Raw genomic sequence first — 24,164 nt, forward strand, 5'->3', positions numbered from 1 at the left:
GTGTTATTTTCAGAGGTAGACTGGCTCTGGCTGCCAAAACAGCCAAATGCTCCATCCAAACAGAAATTGATTCTCAATTGCAATAGGATTCTAGAAAAACAAACCGCTTTACTTTCCTATCCCAACAAAATACTTTCACAAATGCAAAAAAAATAATATTTGGTCATAATATATACACAAACTGTTTCCGAATATTTCTCCACTGGAAGCATGCGGGCCTTTAAGCATACTGCATGCTTCTGCTAGGGGTCCCAAAATAGGGTGCTTCGCTAGAAAAACTAGAAGAAAAAAAAAGAGACAATAGTACTTGAGACGCCATAGCCAGATACACTTCCTCAAAATAGTCTGAATTAATCTAAAATAACTGAAGAAATCTGTCATTTTTTCACTTTTCTGTCAAGGAGATCATAGTTGGGCAATTTTACATCTATGTTTAGTGCAGTTTTTCTCAAGTACATTTTTTTGCATAAAAAACAATTAGTCTCTCCTTGAATTACAAACACTTAATTGAACAATCCCTTCTGTTGACCAATCCCCAATCTTCCTCAACCGAGTTCGGCTTACCTCGAGAGAAAAAAAATTGTGCATGAACAACCGGAAAAAACCTTACCGAAGACCGAAAACGTCACAAAATGTCGTCATAATACATGCAGGAACTGTTCCAGACGGGAAGTATGCGGACGCCTTTAGCTTGTCCTGACTTAAAGACCAACATAGGATGTATCATTTTAGGTGTGTATGTCATTGTTTCGCATAGAATTCTTCACAAAAAAGTTTGTATAATTTTGGCTAAATGTTTGTATACCCACTTCACACCACAGTCGTTTTTACCCAACATAACATGCAGTGAGTTTTGCAAACAATCAACATTTAACTCAAAGGAAAGAAGTTGGAACTAGCGCTGTTATTTGTACAATATCAAGAAGCCGTATCGTATCAATTCTGGATTCAAAATATATGTCCAGTTTACAATTTATGAACGGTGTTTTGCTTCTAATGAAAAGTTAATGTAATTTAGGCTAGAGAGCCCGCTGTTGAGGGCGAACTCACAGCACAATAGAATCGCAGAACCTTTTCAGATCTCGTTGTTGTTTTTACCATTATACACCAGATTTAGATGGTCAGGCCGACTTTTAAAGTTGCATTCGGTTATACCATTTGAACAATACCAATTCATGCCAAAGTGTAATTCTTATAAATGTGGCTACTTTAATCGAATTACTTAAACAACAAAAAAGATCTTACCTCAGACGAGATCTAGATAACTCCAATACCATTTTATCCAAAACGATTAACTTGAAGGCTTAACATCCTAGTTGAAGAATAAACTGTGTTTACCAAAGACTTTTTGCAATTGCAACTAGACAAAGCCCCGTCCCTACAATTCATGATCTGTATCAATAGGCCTAGCTGTGTCTGTCTATACAACTAGTTTCTGTTGAGTCGCGCTGGCAGCATCGGCAGAAGTCCCGCCTATCCCATGCGGTCATTTGTTTAGGGATAGGCTGGCCTACCGTGACGTTATTGCTCGTTTGTTCTCTGAGATGTCAATCATCACTTGTAATTGCTGAAACATAGACACAACTAATGCAGAAAGAATGAGTAAAATCATACAGAATACAGTAATGAAAACATGAGCATAAGTAATAGTAGTGACACATTATCTTTCCTGTACTGCTCGACAATGAATTCACATTGGTCCACATTGTGTCCACATAAAGTAGCTTATCTAAATGAAGGCTCTTAAATGGTCTATTACTGGCCCCAACTGGAAGTTTGCACAGCCACGAATTGGACTACAAGTTGCCTTGCTTTTTGTAACAATAATAAAGTGAATATATCTGAGCCTGACCATCTAAAATGTCTACTCGTAAAAGGCAATCTTCCTAGATACTTCAAATTCATTGAACGAGTATGAGAGGTTGAACTTCTTCATGATAACCTGAAATAGGTTTCTCTATTACAACTAATAAACGGACAAACCACTTCAATTCAATATGAACAGCGACTGCAAATTATCTTTGATTTATTTATTTTTTCTTTACAAAAGTGATTACAATTATAAATGATAGTCTACTGTACAGCAGATTAAAATAGGTATCAATGGCAGTTCTTTCTTTATGTGCCCTGCATGCAATTCATACACAGTTGAAAGAAATCAGACACCAATTGGCATTAAAGAGAAGGAGCAAATACATTTTGATCGTCTTGTATGGTATTCAATGGGGTAAGTCTATTCAGTTCAGTGTATTGCACTACTTGTGACCCTGCATCAAGTGTCTGATTGTTTCAATATAGTAATGTGTATTGTTTTATGTTGTATCAGGCAGTCAATTCATGGTAACAGCCAGTAACCAATGGAAAGAGTCACAAAGATTGTAATGCTTCGGCCCTCCATTGTCCATTGACATCCATCAATTATTGAGTGGAAAGCCATCTTTGGTATGGGACGTTTGGTATGGGATGTCCTGACTCTCTGTGGTCTCTAAAGATCCCATGGCACTTATAAGAGTAGGGGTGTTAACCCCCGATGTCCTGGCTAAATTCCCAATCTGGCCTTCATACCATCATGACCACCTAATCATCCCCAGCTTCCAATTGGCTCATTCATCACCCCCTCCTCTCCCATGTAACTATTCCCCAGGTCATTGCTGTAAATGAGAATGTGTAACTTACCTGGTAAAATAAGGGTTAAAAAAAGGGTTGAGGATACCAAGTCAAAATCACAGGTAAGAGTTTAATATGGGGAATTCTGTCTAATTTCCCTTATTAAAGAACAGTACATGCATGACTACTTTGGTCTTGTATGAATGTTTTCAGTCTCCTGTAGTGAGATTCTTGCAGACTGTAAAGTCTAAAGTACTTAAGTATTTTGGGGGGGATATCTGTACTTTACTATTTATATTTTTGCCAACTTTTAATTTTTAATTCCTAAAGAAAATAATATACTTTTTACTCCATACATTTTCCCTGACACCCAAAGTACTATCCGTCAATTAAAACATTTGTTTTATTATTGTGCCATCTGGTTTGCTAAATATAAGCAATTTGAAGTGGTTTATACTTTTACTTTTGATACTTAAGTACATTTTAGCAATTCAATTTACTTTTGATACTTAAGTATATTTAAAACCAAATACCTTTGGACTTTTACTCAAGTAATAGTGTACTGTTTGACTTGAGTCATTTTCTATTAAGGTATGACAATTGAGTACTTTTTCCACCACTGCTGCTTGCACACGATAGTCCTCTAATGTCACTGAGACAATGTGAAGTAAAAGTCCATTTGGAGTCAAGATTGGAAAAGGGGGAGAATAAACTGATCATAGATCTGGGTCCGAATCCCACAAAGCATCTCAGAGTAGGAGTGCTGATCTAGGATCTGTCATATAATCTTATTCATTATGATCTAAAAAAAAGCAAACTAATCCTAGATCAGCACTCCTACTCGGAGACGCTATACGTTTAGGGGCACTTTAATCTCTGGCTGGTTGGTCACTGGTCTGTGCTTCAGTGTGGCATGGTCACCACCTGGTGGGAGAAGAAGGAACATGAGAATACATTGAGGATTAAAATTGAGTTGTTCAAGGCAAAACCAGTTCAATCTCTTTCAGACAATTGTTCACTCAGAATGTTCAGGCTGTATCAAAAGGTGTTAAAATGGTGTTAAAACAGACATGCATACACTTCAAGCTTTTCCTAATGCGGTGTCCATGTAGAACTTGATTTAGAATTGAAATGTAAAAGTCTGAAATCTAAATCAATGTTACTTAAAGTGGGACAAAAAAGTATTTAGTCAGCAACCAATTGTGCAAGTTCTCCCACTTAAAAATATGAGAGGCTTGTAAATTTCATCATAGGTACACTTCAACTTTGACAGACAAAATTAGAAGAAAAAAAATCTGAAAATCACGTTGTAGGATTTTTAATTAATTGATTTGCAAATTAGGGTGGAAAATAAGTATTTGGTCACCTACAAACAAGCAAGATTTCTGGCTCTCACAGACCTGTAACTTCTTATTTAAGAGGCTCCTCTGTCCTCCACTCGTTACCTGTATTAATGGCACCTGTTGGAACGTGTTATCAGTATAAAAGACACATGTCCACAACCTCAAACAGTCACACTCCAAACTCCACTTTGGCCAAGACCAAAGAGCTGTCAAAGGACAACAAAAACAAAATTGTAGACCTGCACCAGGCTGGGAAGACTGAATCTGCAATAGGTAAGCAACTTGGTTTGAAGAAATCAACTGTGGGAGCAATTATTAGGAAATGGAAGACATACAAGACCACTGATAATCTCCCTCGATCTGGGGCTCCACGCAAGATCTCACCCTGTGGGGTCAAAATTATCACAAGAACGGTGAGCAAAAATCCCAGAACCACACGGGGGGCCATTGTGAATGACCTGCAGAGAGCTGGGACCAAAGTAACAAAGCCTACCATCAGTAACACACTACGCCGCCAGGGACTCAAATCCTGCAGTGCCAGACGTACTGGCTTAAGCAGCGGGACACATGTCCAGGCCCGTCTCAAGTTTGCTTGAGAGCATTTGGATGATCCAGAAGAAGATTGGGAGAATGTCATATGGTCAGATGAAACCAAAATATAACTTTTTGGTAAAAACTCAACTCGTTATGTTTGGAGGACAAAGAATGCGGAGTTTCATCCAAAGAACACCATACCTACTATGAAGCATGGGGCTGGAAACATCATGCTTTGGGGCTGTTTTTCTGCAAAGGGACCAGGACGACTGGTCCGTGTAAAGGAAAGAATGAATGGGGCCATGTATCGTGAGATTTTGAGTGAAAACCTCCTTCCATCAGCAAGGGCATTGAAGATGAAACGTGGCTGGGTCTTTCAGCATGACAATGATTACAAACACACAGCCTGTGCAACGAAGGAGTGGCTTCGTAAGAAGCATTTCAAGGTCCTGGAGTGGCTTAGCCAGTCTCCAGATCTCAACCTCATAGAAAATCTTTGGAGGGAGTTGAAAGTCTGTGTTGCCCAGCAATAGCCCCAAAACATCACTGCTCTAGAGAAGATCTGCATGGAGGAATGGGCCAAAATACCAGCAACAGTGTGTGAAAACCTTGTGAAGACGTTTGACCTCTGTCATTGCCAACAAAGGGTATATAACAAAGTATTGAGATAAACTTTTGTTATTGACCAAATACTTATTTTCCACCATAATTTGCAAATAAATTTGTAAAAAATCCTACAATGGGATTTTCAGGATTTTTTTTCTTCTCATTTTGTCTGTCATAGTTAAAGTGTACCTATGATGAAAATTACAGGCCTCTCATCTTTTTAAGTGGGAGAACTTGCACAATTGGTGGCTGACTAAATTTTTTTTTGCCCCACTGTATTTACTTAGGCTACACTTTGCAGTATGAAATCAGCTGGTTTGTGTGTAGAAATATTAATGCAAGAATGTATGTATATTACACTATTGCAGATGCATTGTGTGTGCGTGTGTGCGTGTTTGTGTGTGTGTGTGTGTTATGAGTGCAGATATATACAAATATAAGATGGACACTTTTGTTGATCTACATACCTCGTATTTTTGGACCACAGTAATTCAAGGCGCTCTTTCCCGGTCTGTGCCATTCCAAATATCCTCCAGCTCCTCTTCCTCCTCCTCAAACTGCCAATGATCAGGATGAATATGATCTGGTTCTCTTTTGGGTGAAGTTTCTTTTTCCAATACCATCATTGGTGCGGAGCTGTCGGAGCACACGCAACAGTTGTCCTCAGAGCACACAATGACTCGTCCAGACCTGCGCACACCCATCCATGTGGAGTCTTCAGACACAGTAGACAAGACCTTGATCTCTACAACTCGAAGTGCACTTTGGAAAGTGAATTGTCTCTTTGCAGAAGGGAAGTATATGTGGTTATTGAGGTCTTGAATCTTAGTGTGAACACTTAAACAGTTGTGCTTGTGGTTCTGTGACGGTTCAGTGCGGGTGTGGTCATGCATCGAGCTGCTGCAGTTTGGTTCAGTGCGTTGTTTGTTAGAGTCCAAAATGGCCACTGGAATAGAAATCTCAACCCTATCCTCATCGTGGATACCAACAGTGCTGGAGAAAATGTTCTCATGTCCAGCAGCAAGGGCAGGACTCCTTGTGGCACATCTTAGGTCGTGATAGACGTCATCTTTCTCAGGAAGCGAGATACACTGAACCAAAAGAGAAACAGACTCTGCGCTCACCTTCTGCGAGTCCTGCCTTGCTGTTTCGCAGCTCCTTTCCTCTTTTGGACTGAGGGTGAAAGTATGTCCAATCACTTTGTGAGTCTGACTGAGTGTGTTTGAGTCTGCCAATTTGTATAGATTCAAAGGTGAACCATTTTGACCAGCAAAGTCCCCTGTTTTGCATATACTTTCCTCCCCTGGACTGAGGGTGAAATTCTGCCCAATCACTTTCTGAGTTCGACTGAGTGTATTTGATCCTGGCGGTCTACATAGAATCGAAGGTGAACCATTCGGACTGTCATGTTCCCCATCAGCTTCAAGATGCCTTTCCTTCTCTGGACTAAGGGCAAAAGTCTGTCCAATTACTTTGGACGATACGTGAGTCTGACCGAGTGTGTTTAAGATATACAGATTCAAAGGTGGACTGGCATGGTCCCCATTGGCTTCAGAAGGCACTTTCTCTGTTGTGAGGTCTTTTGCACCTATCTGTGAGATTTTCCCCCAATCCTTGGGTAGGTCAAAGCTCAACATCGACCCAAGAGGGATAACGCCATAGTGGCTCTTGTCTTGCCTAATGGTCATCTCATTGGGCCCATGCAAGAAATGCCCCTGGATGGTAGGAACGGTAGGAATGCTTGACTTATCTGAAGAGTTTCCATCTATGACACTCACCACAGAATTATTTTTGATATACAGTTGGAGTTCTGTATTAACTGGACTCCCTTGTTTGGCATGGCATTCCTTCTTATCCTCCAGTGGCCAGGTGTAGGCTCTGTGTGTGTCGCCGATGGGCACGGTAGTAACCCCCTCCGGCTTGGGCATTCCGATAATGCCAGTCACAGTGTGCCTGTGTGTAATTTTCTTCCTCCTCTTCATCGGTCCCTTCAGGTTTAAGGTAGAGGTGGTACTGGTTCTGGGTAAGGTGGGGAGCAAGACAGTCCTGACTTGGGGTATGAAAGTGGCTTTGGTTGAGCTTGTGGAAATGGTGGTCGACATGTGGCTCGTGTCTGTGATATGAGGCGATGCCACCTCTTCAAAAACAGGACTTCCATCTGTGACTTGCAGATAGGTGCTCACCTGAAAAAGATTAAGATAATTGGATGTATTAAAATACAAAACTCTGCAAAATGAGACTTTCATTATCCTTGAAGTTAAATGCTTATGCAACCATGATCAAAGACATTTTAGATTAATTTACGAAGAACCAATTTGATACTCATGCAAACTTTATGAAATATGTAGTTGATTCTGTAGGAAAATACTGTACGTTATTTTAAGACATTACTTCAGCTGCAAGCCTTCAAAGTGGGATCACACATTCTGCAAAACTTATCAAAATCACATGGAGATGAGGTGGTCTCATAGCCAGCTGCAGTGGCAATGGCTTGACCATGACTAATCCACTGAGTGTGAGCCAAGTTGATGAAACACCACTTCTGGAATGGGGGACCTTACAGAAATCTTACAGCACATTCCTTTACTAATAGCCGCTCTAGGCCATTAGGATCAGCTCTCCCTATCCCAGTCTAAAGCTTTTTAAGATAAACACAATAGAAATGTGCCTGAAAGTCTTGAGGTTCTACTAGATGTTTTGTGTTAAAATACACTGCATGGCCAAAAGTATGTGGACACCTGCTCGTCGATCATGGGCATTAATATGGAGTTGGTCCCCACTTTTGCTGCTATAATAGCCTCCACTCTTCTGGGAAGGCTTTTCACTAGATGTTGGAACATTGCTGTGGGGACTTGCTTCCATTCAGCAATAAGAACATTAGTGAGGCTCGCAATTGGCATTTCAATTCATCCTAAAGGTGTTTGATGGGGTTGAGTTCAGGGCTCTCTGCAGACCAGTCAAGTTCTTCCACACCGATCCCGACAAACCATTTCTGTATGGACCTCACTTTGTGCACGGGGTCATTGTCATGCTTAAACTGGAAAGGGCCTTCCCCAAATTGTTGCCACAAAGTTGAAGTTAACCAATCATCTAGAACAGAGGTGGGCAACTTCAATCCTCTAGGGCCTGATTGGTGTCACACTTTTTCTACATCCCTAGCAAACACAGCTGATTAATCAAATTGCATATTAAAAATGAAGATCATGATTAGGTGATTATTGGAGTCAGGTGGGTAAGCTGGGGCAAAACTGTGACACCAATCAGGCCCCCGATGACTGGAATTGCCCACTCCTGGTCTAGAGTGTCACTGTATGCTGTAGGGTTAATATTCCCTTCCCTGTACCTAAGGGGCCTTGGCTGAACCATGGAAAAACAGCCCCAGACCATTATTCCTCCTCCCCCAAACGTTACAGTTGGCACTATGCATTGGGGCAGGTAGCGTTCCCCTGGTATCCGCCAAACCCCGATTTTGTTTGTTGAACTGCCAGATGGTGAAGTGTGTGTGTGCAGCTGCTCGGCCATGGAAATCCATTTCATGAAGCTCCCGACAAACAGTTCTTGCGCTGGCGTAGCTTCCAGAGGCAGTTTGGAACTCGATAGTGAATGTTGCAACCAAGGACAGACGATTTTTCCGCGCTTCACACTCGGCGGTCCGTTCTGTGAGCTTGTGGGGCCAACCACTTCGCGGCTGAGCCGTTGTTGCTTCTAGACGTTTCCACTTACAGTTGACCAGGGCAGAAATGTTCAAACTGACTTGTTTGGAAGGTGGCATCCTATGACGGTGCCACATGGAATGTCACTGAGCTTTTCAGTATAAGCCATTCTACTGCCAATGTTTGTCTACGGACATTGCATGGCGGTGTGCTCAATTTTATACACCCGTTAGCAACAGGTGTGGATGAAATAGCCGAATCCACTAATTTGAAGGGGTGTCCACATACATTTGGCCATGTTGTGTATTTGTGCCTTTTAGGTAGACTTGACAGTATAACATCATCGTACACGTTGGGTCAACTACCTGCTTACAGACATCTACAGCAACATAATTCAAATTTGACTGTTGTCCAAAACTTTGCATCCTCCCTTTTAATTTGGTTGATGTTGTCTTGTGGTATGTACATATGAATATGTGGTGATCTGTACTCACCCTATGCACAGGTTCCACTGCCTGCCTTGGCTCCACTGGCCCCTGTTGCAGACTGCCCCCTGGTGGCTGTTGATCAAAACTGAGGATGAGGTTGATGCTGCTGCCCAGTGAGGTGACAGTAGCACAGGGCTCTTCAAGGATAATGCTGGGCGAATTTACTGCCACAGCCAAGGGGATGTGTGGTGTGACGTTTACCAGCTTGGCAAAGTTTTCTCCATGGTGACCTATCCCCGGTTGGGATTTTTGTGGTCCTTCAAACCTGCTCGCCACCATCAGCCTGTGCTTTGTGGACAGTCTTTCCGAGGACTTGTGTTCTGCCAGAGAGGATAGATTCTGCAAAGAAAACCAAAGATTTTTGTTCAATAACTCTAATTTCAAGTATTTTTACAATTATTTTTTAGGTTTTGTGCAATAAGCCTTGATCCTTAGGAGCATATTTTGCCAAGATTTGGGCAGGTTGAATATCGTCAGAAAGCACGTGGTCTTCTATACACATGTACACAGTAGCTTCACCACAGCGATATAGTTCAGTGCATTAAATGTGTCGAATTCTAATAGAGAACAGTGGTATTGTTCTGAAAGAATTTGTTATTACGAATAAATATCGTATTGATGTGAAAGCAGGGATATCCTTTTATTATTTATTATTATAATACATTATTTAGGGGGTAGCAGGGATATCCTACCTGGGGTTGGCCTTGTGAAAATCTGGTTGCGTCTCCCTGAGGGGCATCACTTCTTCTTGAATCACCTGACCTCTCCCGACCTAGCTGGTCTTTCTGTGCCCTCCAGTACACCAGGATCCATCCCAGCATGCTTTGCAGTTCCTCAGTCCTCTCCTTTATCTGTAGAAACAGTTGCCAGATATTTTCAGTCTCTTCTAATGGTTGGGTCATTTGGGGTTTGTGCTAATAGACTAGTTCCAATTTTAAAACAAGGGAAAGTAGAAAATAATTTAATTAATCAGTCTTTTCAAAGGCTGTAGTCCACAGGGCAAAATATGTTTGTGACACCTGTTGTAAAATAACTCACAATATCTGCCAAGTGATGTCGCTCCTTGATAAGCTTCTGCCCAGCAGCAGCGAGCTTGTCAAACTCGTCAAACTTCTGCTCTATCCTCAGATCTAGCTCAGATGGAACACTTGATTCTGCCAATCTCCACTGCTGGGCTGAAGCCTCTGAGAAAATGCAAGTCTGTGTGTCCTCTGTCCATGAGCTGTATGGGAGGGAGAGGAGAGGGGGGGGGGCTCAGTAGGTAAATTGGTTATTACAATAAGCATTCATGAGCACTAAACATATACATGTACATTATTCAGGACAAAACAGGTGCAACATTCCAGTTGAACCAATTGTACCAAGAACAATATTTGACATCACACTGTATGTGTAATCCCTTACATCATGGACAGGTAGGCCCTAAGAAAATCTTGCAGTTGCCGAAATTGTTGGAGGTTGCATTGGTTCTCTGCGATGCTCCAGCCCAACTCCTGCCAAGCTTGCTGGGTCGCATGGACGTTCTCCCCCAAAGCCCCTGCCATCTCAGGTAGGAGGACCTGTAGTTGCGAAGCCAGTCCCTCAATCTCCTCCACCTCCTCTTTTATGACCTGATAGTCCCTCTGAAAGAAGATCATACTGTATGTTGTATACTGTATGTGGAACAATTACACTCTCGCAGGTGAGTTGAACTAATAACTAATAACAAATAACGCCTGTCATAATCTTATGATAGATAATGGACATAGGGTTGTATTCTGCTATAAAAACAAAATCTATATTTTTTCCTGGTCTTTCAATCTACAGAGGGACACCATGGCTAGTATGATTGAACTCATCATGTATCATGACTGGATAGCCAAGATTACACTATTGACAGCTTATGCTGGATAGTTTGAGAGAAATATCCTTTATTAATGATGTTCGAAATTTTAACACAGGTGTAAAGTCTATGACTGAGATGAGATCTGACAATTCTAGAGTTTTTTTAAAATACAATGCTATGGAGCGTTAAAGAAAGCTGAAGCATACACAATATCTCTGAAGACACTGGACTGAACAGTGCATTCAGACCTCTAGACTTTTTCCACATTTTGTTACGTTACAGCACTATTCAAACATTTTTTGCAAATGTATTAAATAAAACATTGAAATATAACATTTACATAAGTATTTATACCCTTTACACAGTACTTTGTTGAAGCACCTTTGGCAGAAATTACAGCCTTGAGTCTTCTTGGGTATGATGCCTCAAGCTTGGCACATCTGTATTTGTGGAGTTTCTCTCATTCTCTGCAGATCCTCTCAAGCTCTGTCAGGTTGGATAGGGATCGTCGCTGCACAGCTATTTTCAGGTCTCTCCAGAGATGTTTGATCAGGTTCAAGTCCGGTCTCTGGCTGGGCCACTCAAGGACATTCAGAGACTGTCCTGAAGCCACTCCTACGCTGTCTTGGCTGTGTGCTTAGGGTTGTTGTCCTGTTGGAAGGTGGACCTTTGCCCATTCTAAGGTCCTGAGTGCTCTGGAGCAGGTTTTCATCAAGAATCTCTCTGTAGTTAGCTCCATTCATCTTTGCCTCGATCCTGACTAGTCTCCCAGTCCCAGCTGCTGAAAAACATCCCCACAGCATGATGCTGCCACCACCATGCTTCACCTTAGGGATGGTGTCAGGTTTCCTCCAGACATGACGCTTGGCATTCAGACCATTCAGATTTCAATCTTGCTTTCATCAGACCAGAGAATCTTGTTTCTCATGGTCTGAGTCCTTTAGGTGCCTTTGGCAAACTCCAAGCGGGATGTCATGTGCCTTTTACTGAGGAGTGGCTTCCGTCTGGCCAGTCTACCATAAAGGCCTGATTGGTAGAGTGCTGTAGAGATGGTTGTCCTCGTGGAAGACTCTCCCATCTCCACAGAGAAAGTTTGGAGCTCTGTCAGAGTGACCATCGGGTTCTTGGTCCCCTCCCTGACCAAGAACCTTCTCCCCCGATGGCTCAGTTTGGCCGGGCGGCCAGCTCTAGGAAGTCTTGGTGGTTCCAATCTTCTTCCATTTTAGAATGATGGAGGTCAGCCTCCCGAATGGCGCGGCAGTCTAAGGCACTGTGCTTGAGACGTCACTACAGACCTGGGTTCAATCCCAGGCTGTGTCACAGCCGGCCTTGACCGGTTGGCAGGGTTGCGGCTTGGCAGGGTTGTGTTTCGGAGGACGCATGGCTCTCTACCTTCACCTCGCTCCAACTTCCGGGTTGGAAAGTTCAGAGACTGTCTGTGATTTATTTCGACTGTCTCCTCACCACGCGCTCTCACCACTGGTGTCCCCCCAGGGCTCTGTTCTAGGCCCTCTCCTATTCTCGCTATACACCAAGTCACTTGGCTCTGTCATAACCTCACATGGTCTCTCCTATCATTGCTATGCAGACGACACACAATTAATCTTCTCCTTTCCCCCTTCTGATGACCAGGTGGCGAAATCGCATCTCTGCATGTCTGGCAGACATATCAGTGTGGATGACGGATCACCACCTCAAGCTGAACCTCGGCAAGACGGAGCTGCTCTTCCTCCCGGGGAAGGACTGCCCGTTCCATGATCTCGCCATCACGGTTGACAACTCCATTGTGTCCTCCTCCCAGAGCGCTAAGAACCTTGGCGTGATCCTGGACAACACCCGGTCGTTCTCAACTAACATCAAGGCGGTGGCCCGTTCCTGTAGGTTCATGCTCTACAACATCCGCAGAGTACGACCCTGCCTCACACAGGAAGCGGCGCAGGTCCTAATCCAGGCACTTGTCATCTCCCGTCTGGATTACTGCAACTCGCTGTTGGCTGGGCTCCTGCCTGTGCCATTAAACCCCTACAACTCATCCAGAACGCCGCAGCCCGTCTGGTGTTCAACCTTCCCAAGTTCTCTCACGTCACCCCGCTCCTCCGCTCTCTCCACTTGCTTCCAGTTGAAGCTCGCATCCGCTACAAGACCATGGTGCTTGCCTACGGAGCTGTGAGGGGAACGGCACCTCAGTACCTCCAGGCTCTGATCAGGCCCTACACCCAAACAAGGGCACTGCGTTCATCCACTTCTGGCCTGCTCGCCTCCCTACCGCTGAGGAAGTACAGTTCCCGCTCAGCCCAGTCAAAACTGTTCACTGCTCTGGCCCCCCAATGGTGGAACAAACTCCCTCACGACGCCAGGACAGCGGAGTCTATCACCACCTTCCAGAGACACCTGAAACCCCACCTCTTTAAGGAATACCTAGGATAGGATAAGTAATCCTTCTCACCCCCCTTTAAGATTTAGATGCACTATTGTAAAGTGACTGTTCTACTGGATGTCATAAGGTGAATGCACCAATTTGTAAGTCGCTCTGGATAAGAGCGTCTGCTAAATGACTTAAATGTAATGTAAATGTAACTATCACAAAGAAACATAAAAAATAAATAAATAGAATGATGGAGGCCACTTCTTTGGGAACTTTAGGTTTTTAAATCATTGTCAGCTCAAGCGATCTCAAGCAAAACCCATTGCTTGACTATACTCCCAGACTAACGGCAGGACGTTAGTGGAAACCACATCCCTTTACAGAAAGACAGCATTACTAGAACAGACATGTCTTACTATTAGTTAAGTATATAATCGTTAATTATTCATATCAAACAAATTTGAGATTTTTGGTTCCAACCACTGTGTCTTTGTGAGACGCAGAGTAGGTGAACGGATGATCTCGGCATTTGTAGTTCCCATGGTGAAGCATGGAGGAGGTGGTGTGATGATACTTTGCTGGTGACACTGTCTGTGATTTATTTCGAATTCAAGGCACACTTAACCAGCATGGCTACCACAGCATTCTGCAGTGATACGCCATCCCATCTGGTTTGCGCTTAGTGGGACTATCATTTGGATAATGACCTAAAATTCACCTCCAGGCTGTGCGAGGGCTATTTTAACAAGAAGGAGAGTGATGGTGTGCTGCATCAGATGACCTGGCCTGCACAATCACCCAACCTCAAACCAATTGTGATGGTTTGGGATGAGTTGGACCACAGAGTGAAGGAAAAGCAGTCAACAAGTGCTCAGCATATGTGGGAACTCCTTCAAGACTGTTGGAAAATCATTCCAGATGAAGCTGGTTGAGAGAATGCCAAGGGTGTGCAAAGCTGTCATCGAGGCAAAGGGTGGCTACTTAGATTCTTCAAAAATATAAAACCTATTTTAATTTGTTTAAAACTTTTTTGGTTACTACATGATAGTAAAAATAAAGAAAAACCCTTGAATGAATAAGTGTGTCCAAACTTTTGACTGGTACCCTATCAGATGACAGGTCCTGGGAATCAAACCCACTATCCTGGCATTGCAAGCACCATGCTCTAACAACTGAGCTACAGAGGACCACATCCAAATCAAAAACTGTTCAGTCAACCTGACTCCTAAGTTCTTTGATGTCTTGGACTTTAATAGAGGGAATGTCCTCTTTTTAACACACATACATATACTGTATATACCTCTAGCTCATCCTGTTGCTCCTGCAGTCCCTCGAGTTCAGAACTATTGGGCTCACATCTGACCGCCATGTCTGTCTCAGTGTCCAGAATGTCCATGCTGAACTCTGCACACCTGGACAAGAGCTGGTTGATGCGCAGCTTCAGTGTTGATTGCTATAGTAGAGGAGAGGAGACGAAAGGAGAGAAGAGAACAGAGGAGAGGGGGCATTGCAGATTTTTATTTTAGCCCATAGGTAAAGAATGACTTTGTGCTTGTAGAGTTTCACAAACTGAACAATAGTAGCAGAAACAGCTTGTCTTTACTAGCATTGACTGGTTACACTACTTCAACCAGTCAATGCTAGTAAAATCAGTCTGTTTCTGTTACTATTGTTCAGTTTGTGAAACTCTACAAGCACAGTGTGCAAATTTGTGGTGTTTTTGTATGTTAAAAGCAACAGAAAATAATCATATAATAAATGCCATTTAGCAGACAATTTTATCCAAAGGGACTTAGTCATGCATGCATATTTCACTTATGGGGGTTCCTGGGAAACAAACCCATTATCCTGGCGTTGCAAGCACCATACTCTACCAACTGAGCTACAGAGGACCACATCCAAATAAAAAACTGTTCAGTTAACTCCTATCTGACTCATAAGTTCTTGGATGTCTTGACTTTGATAGAGGGAATGTCCTCTTTTCTCCACTGCTTCACCAAGATCCTCCAGGACCCCCACTAATTCCTCCATAGGGTGGTCCATGCACCCCTGGTCATCCATTTGTCCAGTAAGGGTCTGCCATGATACTCAAATAATTATTCAGTATTTTGGTAGATTGTGGCTGTATTAATCTAATTGAGTTATCTGATGATAGAATTGGAGTGTGGTTAGCTTTGCCTGCAAGGCCAGTGACCATGTCTTGTTGAGGTCTAAAAGGAGGTTTAGTGGGAGTGTATGTATCTAGAAGAAGAAAAACACCCCACCTTCCTTTTACGGAGGTTTGAGGAAACGGACTTGCAAGGAGGACATTAATAAAGTGGCATTGGAAATCCACGCGAATGGAAAAAGCTGAAACCTTACCTGTTCCTCTACCTCACAATGATCAAAGTTTTCATCCTGGTCAAGACACCTAAGCAGCTCTGTCAGCATTCCTCTGTTCTTTTCCTCCAATGTCTCAGAGAGATCCTTGACTTCTGGGACGCTCCAGAATTCCACGTTTTCCGTGGTTGCCTTGTATTCTGACATGCGTCCTTCGAGCCGATCCTTGTCTGTCTCATGATTGTCATCCTTCTACAAAGGATAGCATGGATTTGTCTTCAGTACTGCATACATTGCCCTCTGGGAACCAAAGAGTGTCTCAGAATAGGAGTGCTGATCTAGGATCAGGTCCCCCTATCCATATAATCTTATTAATATGATGTAAAATACGTAACTGATCCTACATCAGCACTCCGACTTTGAGACACTTTTAATACAGGCCCAGATCAGTATATAGACACCAATAATCAATACCTCCAAGTTGAGCCTCTCAGAGCTGTTTGCATCAATCATGCTTCTATGATGTCTTCTCCTCAGAACTTCCCATAGCGTCTCCACTTGGCCAAGGAGGTCCTCCATCTTCACACCACCTTTGTGCTGACCTTGGGTTGACCCTGGCTTTTCCTGTACCAAAGCATGGAACATAAATCTTTGCTCTAGTCGATTATGTCATTTTGTAGGATAAAATAAAATATTTTCCATTTTAACAGTCACATTTATACATTTCTGAATTGTAAATTCTATTGGTGAATAGGAAAATAATGAAAGTAATGTTCAATTTAAACCCTTTGCCAGAATTAAAGACCCCAACTCTGATAGCCCCTGCAAATCTCATCATACATATACTGAACAAAAATATAAACGCAACATGCAACAGTCAAACGTTTCAATAAGTTACAGTTCATATAAGGAAGTAATTAAATTGAAATAAATGAATTAGGCCCTAATCTATGGGTTTCACATGACTGGAAATACATATATGGATCTGTTGGTCATAGATACCTTATCAGAAGGATCTGGTGTGCCCACCATTTGCCTCATGCAGCGCAACACATCTCCTTCACACTGAGCTGATCAGGCTGTTGATTGTGGCCTGTGGAATGAAGTCCCACTCCTCTTCAATGACTGTGCAAAGTTGCTGGATATTGGCGGGAACTAGAACACGCTGTCGTATTCCCAAACATTTAATCGGTGACATGTCTGGTGAGTATGCAGGCCATCGAAGAACTGGGACATTTGCATCATCCAATAATTCTGAACAGATCCTTGCAACACAGGGCCGTGCATTTTAATGCTGAAACATGAGGTTATTGGCGGCGGATGAATGGCACGACACTGGGCCTCAGGATCTTGTCATGGCATTCAAATTGCCATCGGTAAAATGCAATTTTGTTTGTTGTCTGTAGCTCATGCCTGTTGACATCAGCATAACAGCATAACCCAACTGAGACCATGGGGCACTCTGTTCACAACGTTGACATCGACAAACTGCTCACCCACACAATGGCATACACGCTATTTGCCATCTACCCAGTACAGTTGAAACCAGGATTCATCCATGAAGAGCACACTTCTCCAGTATGCCAGTGGCCATGGAAGGTGAGCAGTTGCCCACTGAAGTCAGTTACAACACCGAACTGCAGTCAGGTTAAGACCCTGGTGAGAATGACGAGCACTCGGATGAGCTTCCCTGAGACGGTTTCTGACAGTTTGTGCAGAATTTCTTTCAGTTGTACAAACCCAGAGTTTCATCAGCTGGGCGGGTGTCTGGTCTCAGACGATCCCGCAGGTGAAGATGCCGGGTGTGGATGTCCTGGGTTGGCGTGGTTATGCGTGGTCTGCGGTTGTGAGGACGGTTGGACGTACTGCCAAATTCTCTAAAACTACATTGGAGACAGCTTATGGTAGAGAAATGGACATTCAATTATCTGACAGCTATCTTAACAGCTCTGGTGGACTCTCCTGCAGTCAGCATACCAATTGCACTCTCCCTCAAAACTTGAAACATCTGTGGCAGTGTTGTGTGGCAAAACTGCACATTATAGAGTGGCCTTTTATTGTCCCCAGAACAATGTGGACCTATGTAATAATCAGTGGCAACCCGTCATTCACGGCAGGTGACCCACATTTGCAAAAATATATAAATAAATGTATATATATTATTTTTTCCTCCTTTTTTTGAGGGGGGGCTTGCCTGTTTGCATGTTCTTTTGGTAGGCTCACGGTCATTAGCCACAGAAATTACGTCAAATCACGTTCCATGTCCAGTAGCTGTGATTGGACTGATCATGTTAATGTCTTACTTTCATAATTTTAGCTAGCAGTCATCATCATGATTCGTGAATCAAGTCTACTGGCAAATCCTTTTTAATCCTTGTCATATGAAGAAATATAATGATGAGAAAATATAGATAAAATGTATCGATGCACATCGGCCATTGGACATAAACATTACACAACAATTTGGAAATAGCAAATTCAACAATGAGTTGTTTGGAAGGAATCAGTGACAGTGGCTAATCGCAAGCATTGCAGTTGGGAAGTCAGAGCGGGAAAATACGTTTTGAACGGTCATCCAACTCGGAATTGTAAATAATATTTATTGATGACAATTTGCCAAAGGACAACAAGGTGATTCCAAAAATGTTTTATGTACTGCTGCATAATTTATGTAATATGCCCGGGTGATATGGTCAGCCATATCATCTTTGTTTTTTAAAAGGCAGTAACGAGGCTGAATGAATTGTGTCGCTGCCAGACAAGGCTCTGCTGATAGCCAGGTGTAGCGATGGCAAGGATTGACTCCATTGTGCTGGAAAGAAAGCTCTGCTGTTGTGACAGCTTTATGTAGGCACTCAGAGTTTGTGGGCACCACTTGTCGCCATTTATAGTGCAATTCATGTATTGTTTAGTGTTGTTTTGTGTAGTAGCTTTGCTGGCATGCATTAAAAAAAAAGTTTTTGTTTGCCCCAACAAGATTTAAATGCTAAAATCGCCACTGGTATTGATCATGCTGTTTAATCAGCTTCTTGATATGCCACGCCTGTCGGGTGGATGTATTATCTTGGAAAATGAGAAATGCTCACTAACATGGATGTAAACAAATTTATGCTGAAAATTTGAGAGAAATAAGATTTTTGTGCATATGGAAATATTCTGCGATATTTTAATTCAGCTCATGAAACATGGGTCCAACACTTTACATTTATATTTTTGTTCAGTATAAATTTCCCAATGTAACACTTTCTGAATCCGACAAGTACTGTCGCAAAGACTGCATATTATGCAAAGAAAAGCTACAAGACTTACTCCCTTGGACAGGTCTAAGCAAATCGTGTTCGAAACAACATTGTCCTCGTCAATATCAGCTGGCAGGTTTTTAGTCACATCTGGACAACACAGACTGGCTGTGTGGTGGCTGGGGGTTGACATAGCAAGGTTGTCTTTCAGCCATGACAGAGTCTTCAACCAAGAAACAGGGAAGTGAGGAAACGGAAGAGGAAGAGAGAAAACAAGAGGAGGAAGTGACGTTTGGTTAACCCAGTGGGATGCATCCAGGCCCAAATTCAATAATTTGCAGATGAAGGAAAACACTGGGGGTTCACTCTCAATGTTTACACCGTATCAACGTTGTAAACCCCGTTAAAATCAACACACCTTGTTCATCTCGAGGACATTGTCATTGGATATTTACTCTAAAGTATTAGTTCTGGTACTGTAGTAGCAGACCACAAGAAACACCAGAAATCAATCCATAGCTACCTTATCAGCAGATGTGGTAGAATTTTGCAACTGAGTACCAAGTTCTGATTGGCAATCTGGAGAACAAGTGTTAAAATGGGTTGTCTGGTCCTTTCTGCAAAGCAAGCACATACGTTAACTTAATGTTCTGCTTAAAGTGTCATTAACAATTTAATCTGGTTTCAAAAAACAAGAAGCTGATGAAAGTCTATACCCTTGTCTCTCCACACGCCGTCTTCCAATCAAGTCATCCAGATAGCTGGTGGTGTCACAGGAGACTCGGGCATAGCTTTTGAAAGGCTGTTCTTCAACTTGACAAACAGTCAGCTTCCTGGGGACACCACAGTCTTTCATGTTCTAAAAAAGAAGGAAATTACATAGGTAATTAGTAGGTCATATAATTAGAGTTAAAATGCTATTTCACAGAGGTATCAAGTACCACCTATTCTGATGATTTACCCGTTTCATAACAGTTCACCCAAATTACACCCCATATTACAAAATTACATATTAGTTTTTAATCGACTGCTTTAAAGGTAAGGAAACCTATATGTAATGTTGTAATGTGGGTGAGCTATCTTCATTTTGTAATTTGAGTTAACTATCCCTTTAACTACTTTTAAAGAGAATTTCCTAGTCATTTGAAAAATGGATCTGCTGACCTCGAACCCTTTGAGACGGTTCTGTTCCTCTTTGATGTCCTTTCCTATGGTCCTCTGGGCCTCATGTTCCGTATCTCTGGTTGGACTCTGTGAGCCAGGTTCATCACAGGAGAAGTCTATGTCAAGGGTGGTGAGCAAATCTGGCCACTCGCTCCTGCATGGCAAAACATTATGGGTTACTTATTGTAGCCCTGGTTCTATCAATGATTGTGACCCTACCCTACTTCATCCAGAAGGCCAGTTGATACTCTCAGTGCTAGGTTCATTGGTAATGAAATAGAACAGTAAATGTGAGTGACTGGGCTAAAATCGTAATAAAGCAAGAACAAGCTGTTGTTGTGGTTTCGGATAGAGAACTAACTCAAAATTGTCTTGAGAAAAGTCACTGTCCGAAATGCTGCCAACAATAAACATGCAGAGGTAGTCATGTGTCCGGAAGTAGTCTTTTACAATGTACGATATTATGCTCATTCTCCACAGCAAACATTGGTGTACTGTATCCACCCCGGTGATATACTAGGGAAATTGTTTCCTGAGGCTTCTATTTTCAGCCCCACAAAGAAGATGAGAGAAAAGCATTGTGGTGTGGAGTGTTAAAATAAAACACATACTGCATGTTAGTGCTTTTAATGTAGGCAGATTGGAAACAAAGGGGTAAATAGATGTGGGGGAGAGGTCAGAAGGGTAGACACGAAGGTTGAACTCTGGACTCCAGGGCTGTGGTACATAGCGAAGGGAGTAATACCACTTAATCACGGCTTAGCACGTATTGTCATGCATTAGAGACAATATGTCCAAAGTGGATCATTTGTGGCAGCATGCGGATGCCTGTTAATCAGTTTTACTGTATATTCTATAGGGTTTAAGTCATACCCACAAGTTTGAGCACTCCTCAACATGTCTAGAGCGCTTTTGCTTGGAGACGTGTCACATGACTCAGAAATCCCAGGATGAACAACATTGACTGGATCCACCAGATAAGCTGAATTAGCTAATGACATGTTATGCAACCATGACAATCTGAACAGACAGAGGGCTTTGTCCTTGGAGTGACTGACTGGGGCTGGCAGGGGTATAAAGTAATGATGTCACCCCCCTCTGAAGGGGTGAGGTCATGGTTTCAGGAAAGTGCTTTTGTTTTTGAAAGAAACTATAAAATAGAGACGGAACAGCTGGGAGGAGTCAGAAATCTTGGAATCAAAAAGGAACATTTTGTGTATGTCGTGTCTTGTCGGTTGTCTTTAATTCGAACGTTCTTTCTCGCTGGCGCCCATTAAGGAAATCTATTTCCAGTTTTGGCATAAGATTAAGGAAATCTATTTCCAGTTTTGACATAAGAGAGCCCATTGCCGCCCTTACAACAAAAATACAATGTTTGTGATTTTGATACTCACTGGACAGAAATGGGCACACCTCTCCACACAGATGCTTGGAATGTGGGTCATCTGTTTATATTTCAAAGGTTTGATACCCGAAAATGTTATGGTTCAATGGGTTAAGAAATGTGTTAATGCCTCTGTAAACCATACAGTTTAAATCCAAAATCTGAGGTAGAACATTTGTAATTAAACTTACAAAATGTGACTTTAAAGGCAGAAGTGCATTTAACCCACAATCGAATGACCAACATGGTAACTGACCAGTATAATTCTGTTCAATAAGCTTTATAAGCTACATCCGTTTGTATCCCTGGTCACTAGGCCATACCATACTTATGAGGCACCCTGCACACATCTGCTGAAGAAATTAGGAGCAGGTTTATCGTATAGTATAATCTCCCCCCAAAATGTCTTTCTCGATATTCATCCATATCTCATTTTGGCACCAGCTCCTACACAGAACACATTCACTGTGACACAGGGGCTTGCGAAATCCATGTCATGTTTAAAGTTGGAGCATTGCATAATACAAAGAGAATGTCAAGAATGAATTCCCCTGATTTGATTCCATGGCGATTATTTGGACAGCATTTGTTATGAGTGAAACTCAGACTATGGCTTATTAGGGCAAGAATCATTTCAATGTCGGCTTCAGTTGCCATTAGGGCATTGGTTCTAATGTCAGAATGTCTTGTTAGTTACGCAACGAGTGTTAGTAGAAAAACAATCATCTTATTCACCGAGTATGTTTTCCATTTAATCCAATTGTAAACATCAAACCTTTTCATCTGGAATACATATTCCATGAGTTCATCCAGACGTAAACTGTTAAGCAATGTTTATCAACATGTTGAAAAGTTCAGAGTCGACGTGTGGGTTGGGTCAAAAGGGCTGCCCATTTTATATAATAATATCATTATACTGTAGCAACGGCTCACTAACTCAGTTATTGGTGACCTCCATTGATGACTTTATTCAGCACTACCATATGTAAGCGATTTTATGGAAAAATAGCAATGGTGTGAAGTACTTAAGTAAAAATAAAAAATACATTTTTGGGGTAACTTTTACTTCTACTACATTCCTAAAGAAAAAATGTACTTTTTACTCCATGCATTTTCCCTGACACCCAAAAGTACTCGTTACATTTGGAATGTTTTTCAGGACAGGAAAATGGTCCAATTCACACACTTATCAAGAGAACATCCCTGGTCATTCCTACTGCCTCTGATCTGGCGGACTCACTAAACACAAATACTTTGTTTGTAAATGATGTCTTAGTGTGTCCATGGCTATCCGTAAGTAAATAAAAAAACATAAATTTTGCCATCTGGTTTGCTTAATATAAGGCATTTGAAATGATTTTTCTTCTTTTTTTTTTATTCTTAAGTATATTTTAGCAATTACATTTACTTTTGTTACTTAAAACCAAATACTTTAAGACTTTTACTCAAGTTGTATTTTACTGGGTGACTTTCACTTTTACTTGAGTCATTTTCCATGAAGATATCTTTATTTTTTACTTAAGTATGACAATTGGGTACATTTTCCACCTGGTTAAGCAACCTGGTTGTCAGACTGTGGTTTCAGGAGCGAAATATACACAATAAACCAATAGGGTTGAGTGATGCAAACATATCCTCACTTGAACATTTGAACCTTGCCCCTAATTTAAATTGTATTTGTGAGTGTTTATTTCTATGTTAATTGTATTCCATGGTTCCTACTTAACATACATTATTCATATCATGCAATAGTTGAGATCTGATTCCACCAATTCACCTGAACCAGTTAAGTGTGTAGTAACTGAGTGTTTGTGTCTGAATTGGTATTGGCTAAAGAGGTAATTGTAGGCCCCTCCCACTAAATGAGATAATGAGCTACAGATGTTTTAAATGTTTGTGGGAGAGTGCCAGTGGGGAAGAGAGGTAAGCAACGATAGACCAGTGAAGATTATTATTTTATTCTGGGGCTTAAATCTTTTAGTCCATGTTTTTACCATTTTAGCGCTGCCATTTTGAAGCCTGTTTTTGTATTTATATATTTATTGAAAATAAATCTCCCAATTTGGAAGAAACCGTTCCAGTTCTTTTAGTAAAACCCTTTTTATGTGAAGGGCATTGGCCAGCCCTGTCACAGTTAAATCAGGTGTTTCAGGAGTTATGTTACAACCACCGTTCTCCAACCAAACAGGAACCATGTGTGAACGTTGCAAACATTCTCAAAATCCTTTGATGTTAGTATTTGATCTTACATTTATAGCAAATATTGCCATAATATATAGATACGATGATAGATGGCATCCTTGTAACACACCCCTAGATAATGCGATATTAGATCAGTGTTTCCCGAGTTCCCCCAACAACACACATTGTGAACCTGGACAAGCACATCTGATTCTACTTAAGTAATCATCAAGTTGAATCAGGTGTTTTTATCCAGGGATACAACAAATGTGTGATGTTGGGGATACTCAAGGCCTGGAGTTAGGAAACACTGTATTATATAATAGAAGGACTTGAAATGGCACCCTATTCTCTATATAATGCACTACTTTTGACCAGAGTCACATGGGCCTTGGTCAAAAATAGTGAACTACAGTATATAGGGAATAGGGAAGCCATTAGAGCAAGGCTTCCCAA

The 24,164-nt window shown here is 41.8% G+C and overlaps 2 protein-coding genes across 8 annotated transcripts in view; both read right to left on the reverse strand.

Annotated features, from left to right (window-relative positions):
- LOC124015681 (signal-induced proliferation-associated 1-like protein 2) overlaps positions 1-1,442 on the reverse strand; it is a 108,466-nt gene extending 107,024 nt beyond the window's left edge. For 3 of the 6 annotated variants that reach the window (XM_046331079.1, XM_046331075.1, XM_046331073.1), the window contains exon 1: positions 1,246-1,442. The gene's annotated coding sequence lies outside the window, so the exon portion shown is untranslated. The remainder of the gene's footprint in view (positions 1-1,245) is intronic. The other 3 variants (XM_046331078.1, XM_046331077.1, XM_046331076.1) reach the window with 1 other exon arrangement.
- A 1,662-nt stretch (positions 1,443-3,104) lies between these two features.
- LOC124015682 overlaps positions 3,105-24,164 on the reverse strand; it is a 37,455-nt gene continuing 16,395 nt past the window's right edge. Inside the window, exons 7-20 of one of the 2 annotated variants that reach the window (XM_046331081.1) lie at positions 20,144-20,297; positions 19,696-19,838; positions 19,503-19,596; positions 19,050-19,202; positions 16,215-16,364; positions 15,783-15,992; positions 14,722-14,874; positions 10,636-10,853; positions 10,270-10,453; positions 9,924-10,082; positions 9,433-9,570; positions 9,238-9,303; positions 5,558-7,273; positions 3,105-3,531 (exon numbers count right to left, since the gene is read on the reverse strand). In XM_046331081.1, coding sequence (XP_046187037.1) covers positions 5,582-7,273; positions 9,238-9,303; positions 9,433-9,570; positions 9,924-10,082; positions 10,270-10,453; positions 10,636-10,853; positions 14,722-14,874; positions 15,783-15,992; positions 16,215-16,364; positions 19,050-19,202; positions 19,503-19,596; positions 19,696-19,838; positions 20,144-20,297 — 3,514 coding nt within the window. In that variant the 3' untranslated portion in view covers positions 3,105-3,531; positions 5,558-5,581. Of the gene's footprint in view, positions 3,532-5,557; positions 7,274-9,237; positions 9,571-9,923; positions 10,083-10,269; positions 10,454-10,635; positions 10,854-14,721; positions 14,875-15,782; positions 15,993-16,214; positions 16,365-19,049; positions 19,203-19,502; positions 19,597-19,695; positions 19,839-20,143; positions 20,298-24,164 lie in introns of both variants that reach the window. The other variant, XM_046331080.1, reaches the window with a different exon arrangement.

This window comes from Oncorhynchus gorbuscha, linkage group LG26, assembly GCF_021184085.1.
Source record: "Oncorhynchus gorbuscha isolate QuinsamMale2020 ecotype Even-year linkage group LG26, OgorEven_v1.0, whole genome shotgun sequence".
In the NCBI taxonomy this organism is placed as follows: Eukaryota; Metazoa; Chordata; class Actinopteri; order Salmoniformes; family Salmonidae; genus Oncorhynchus; species Oncorhynchus gorbuscha.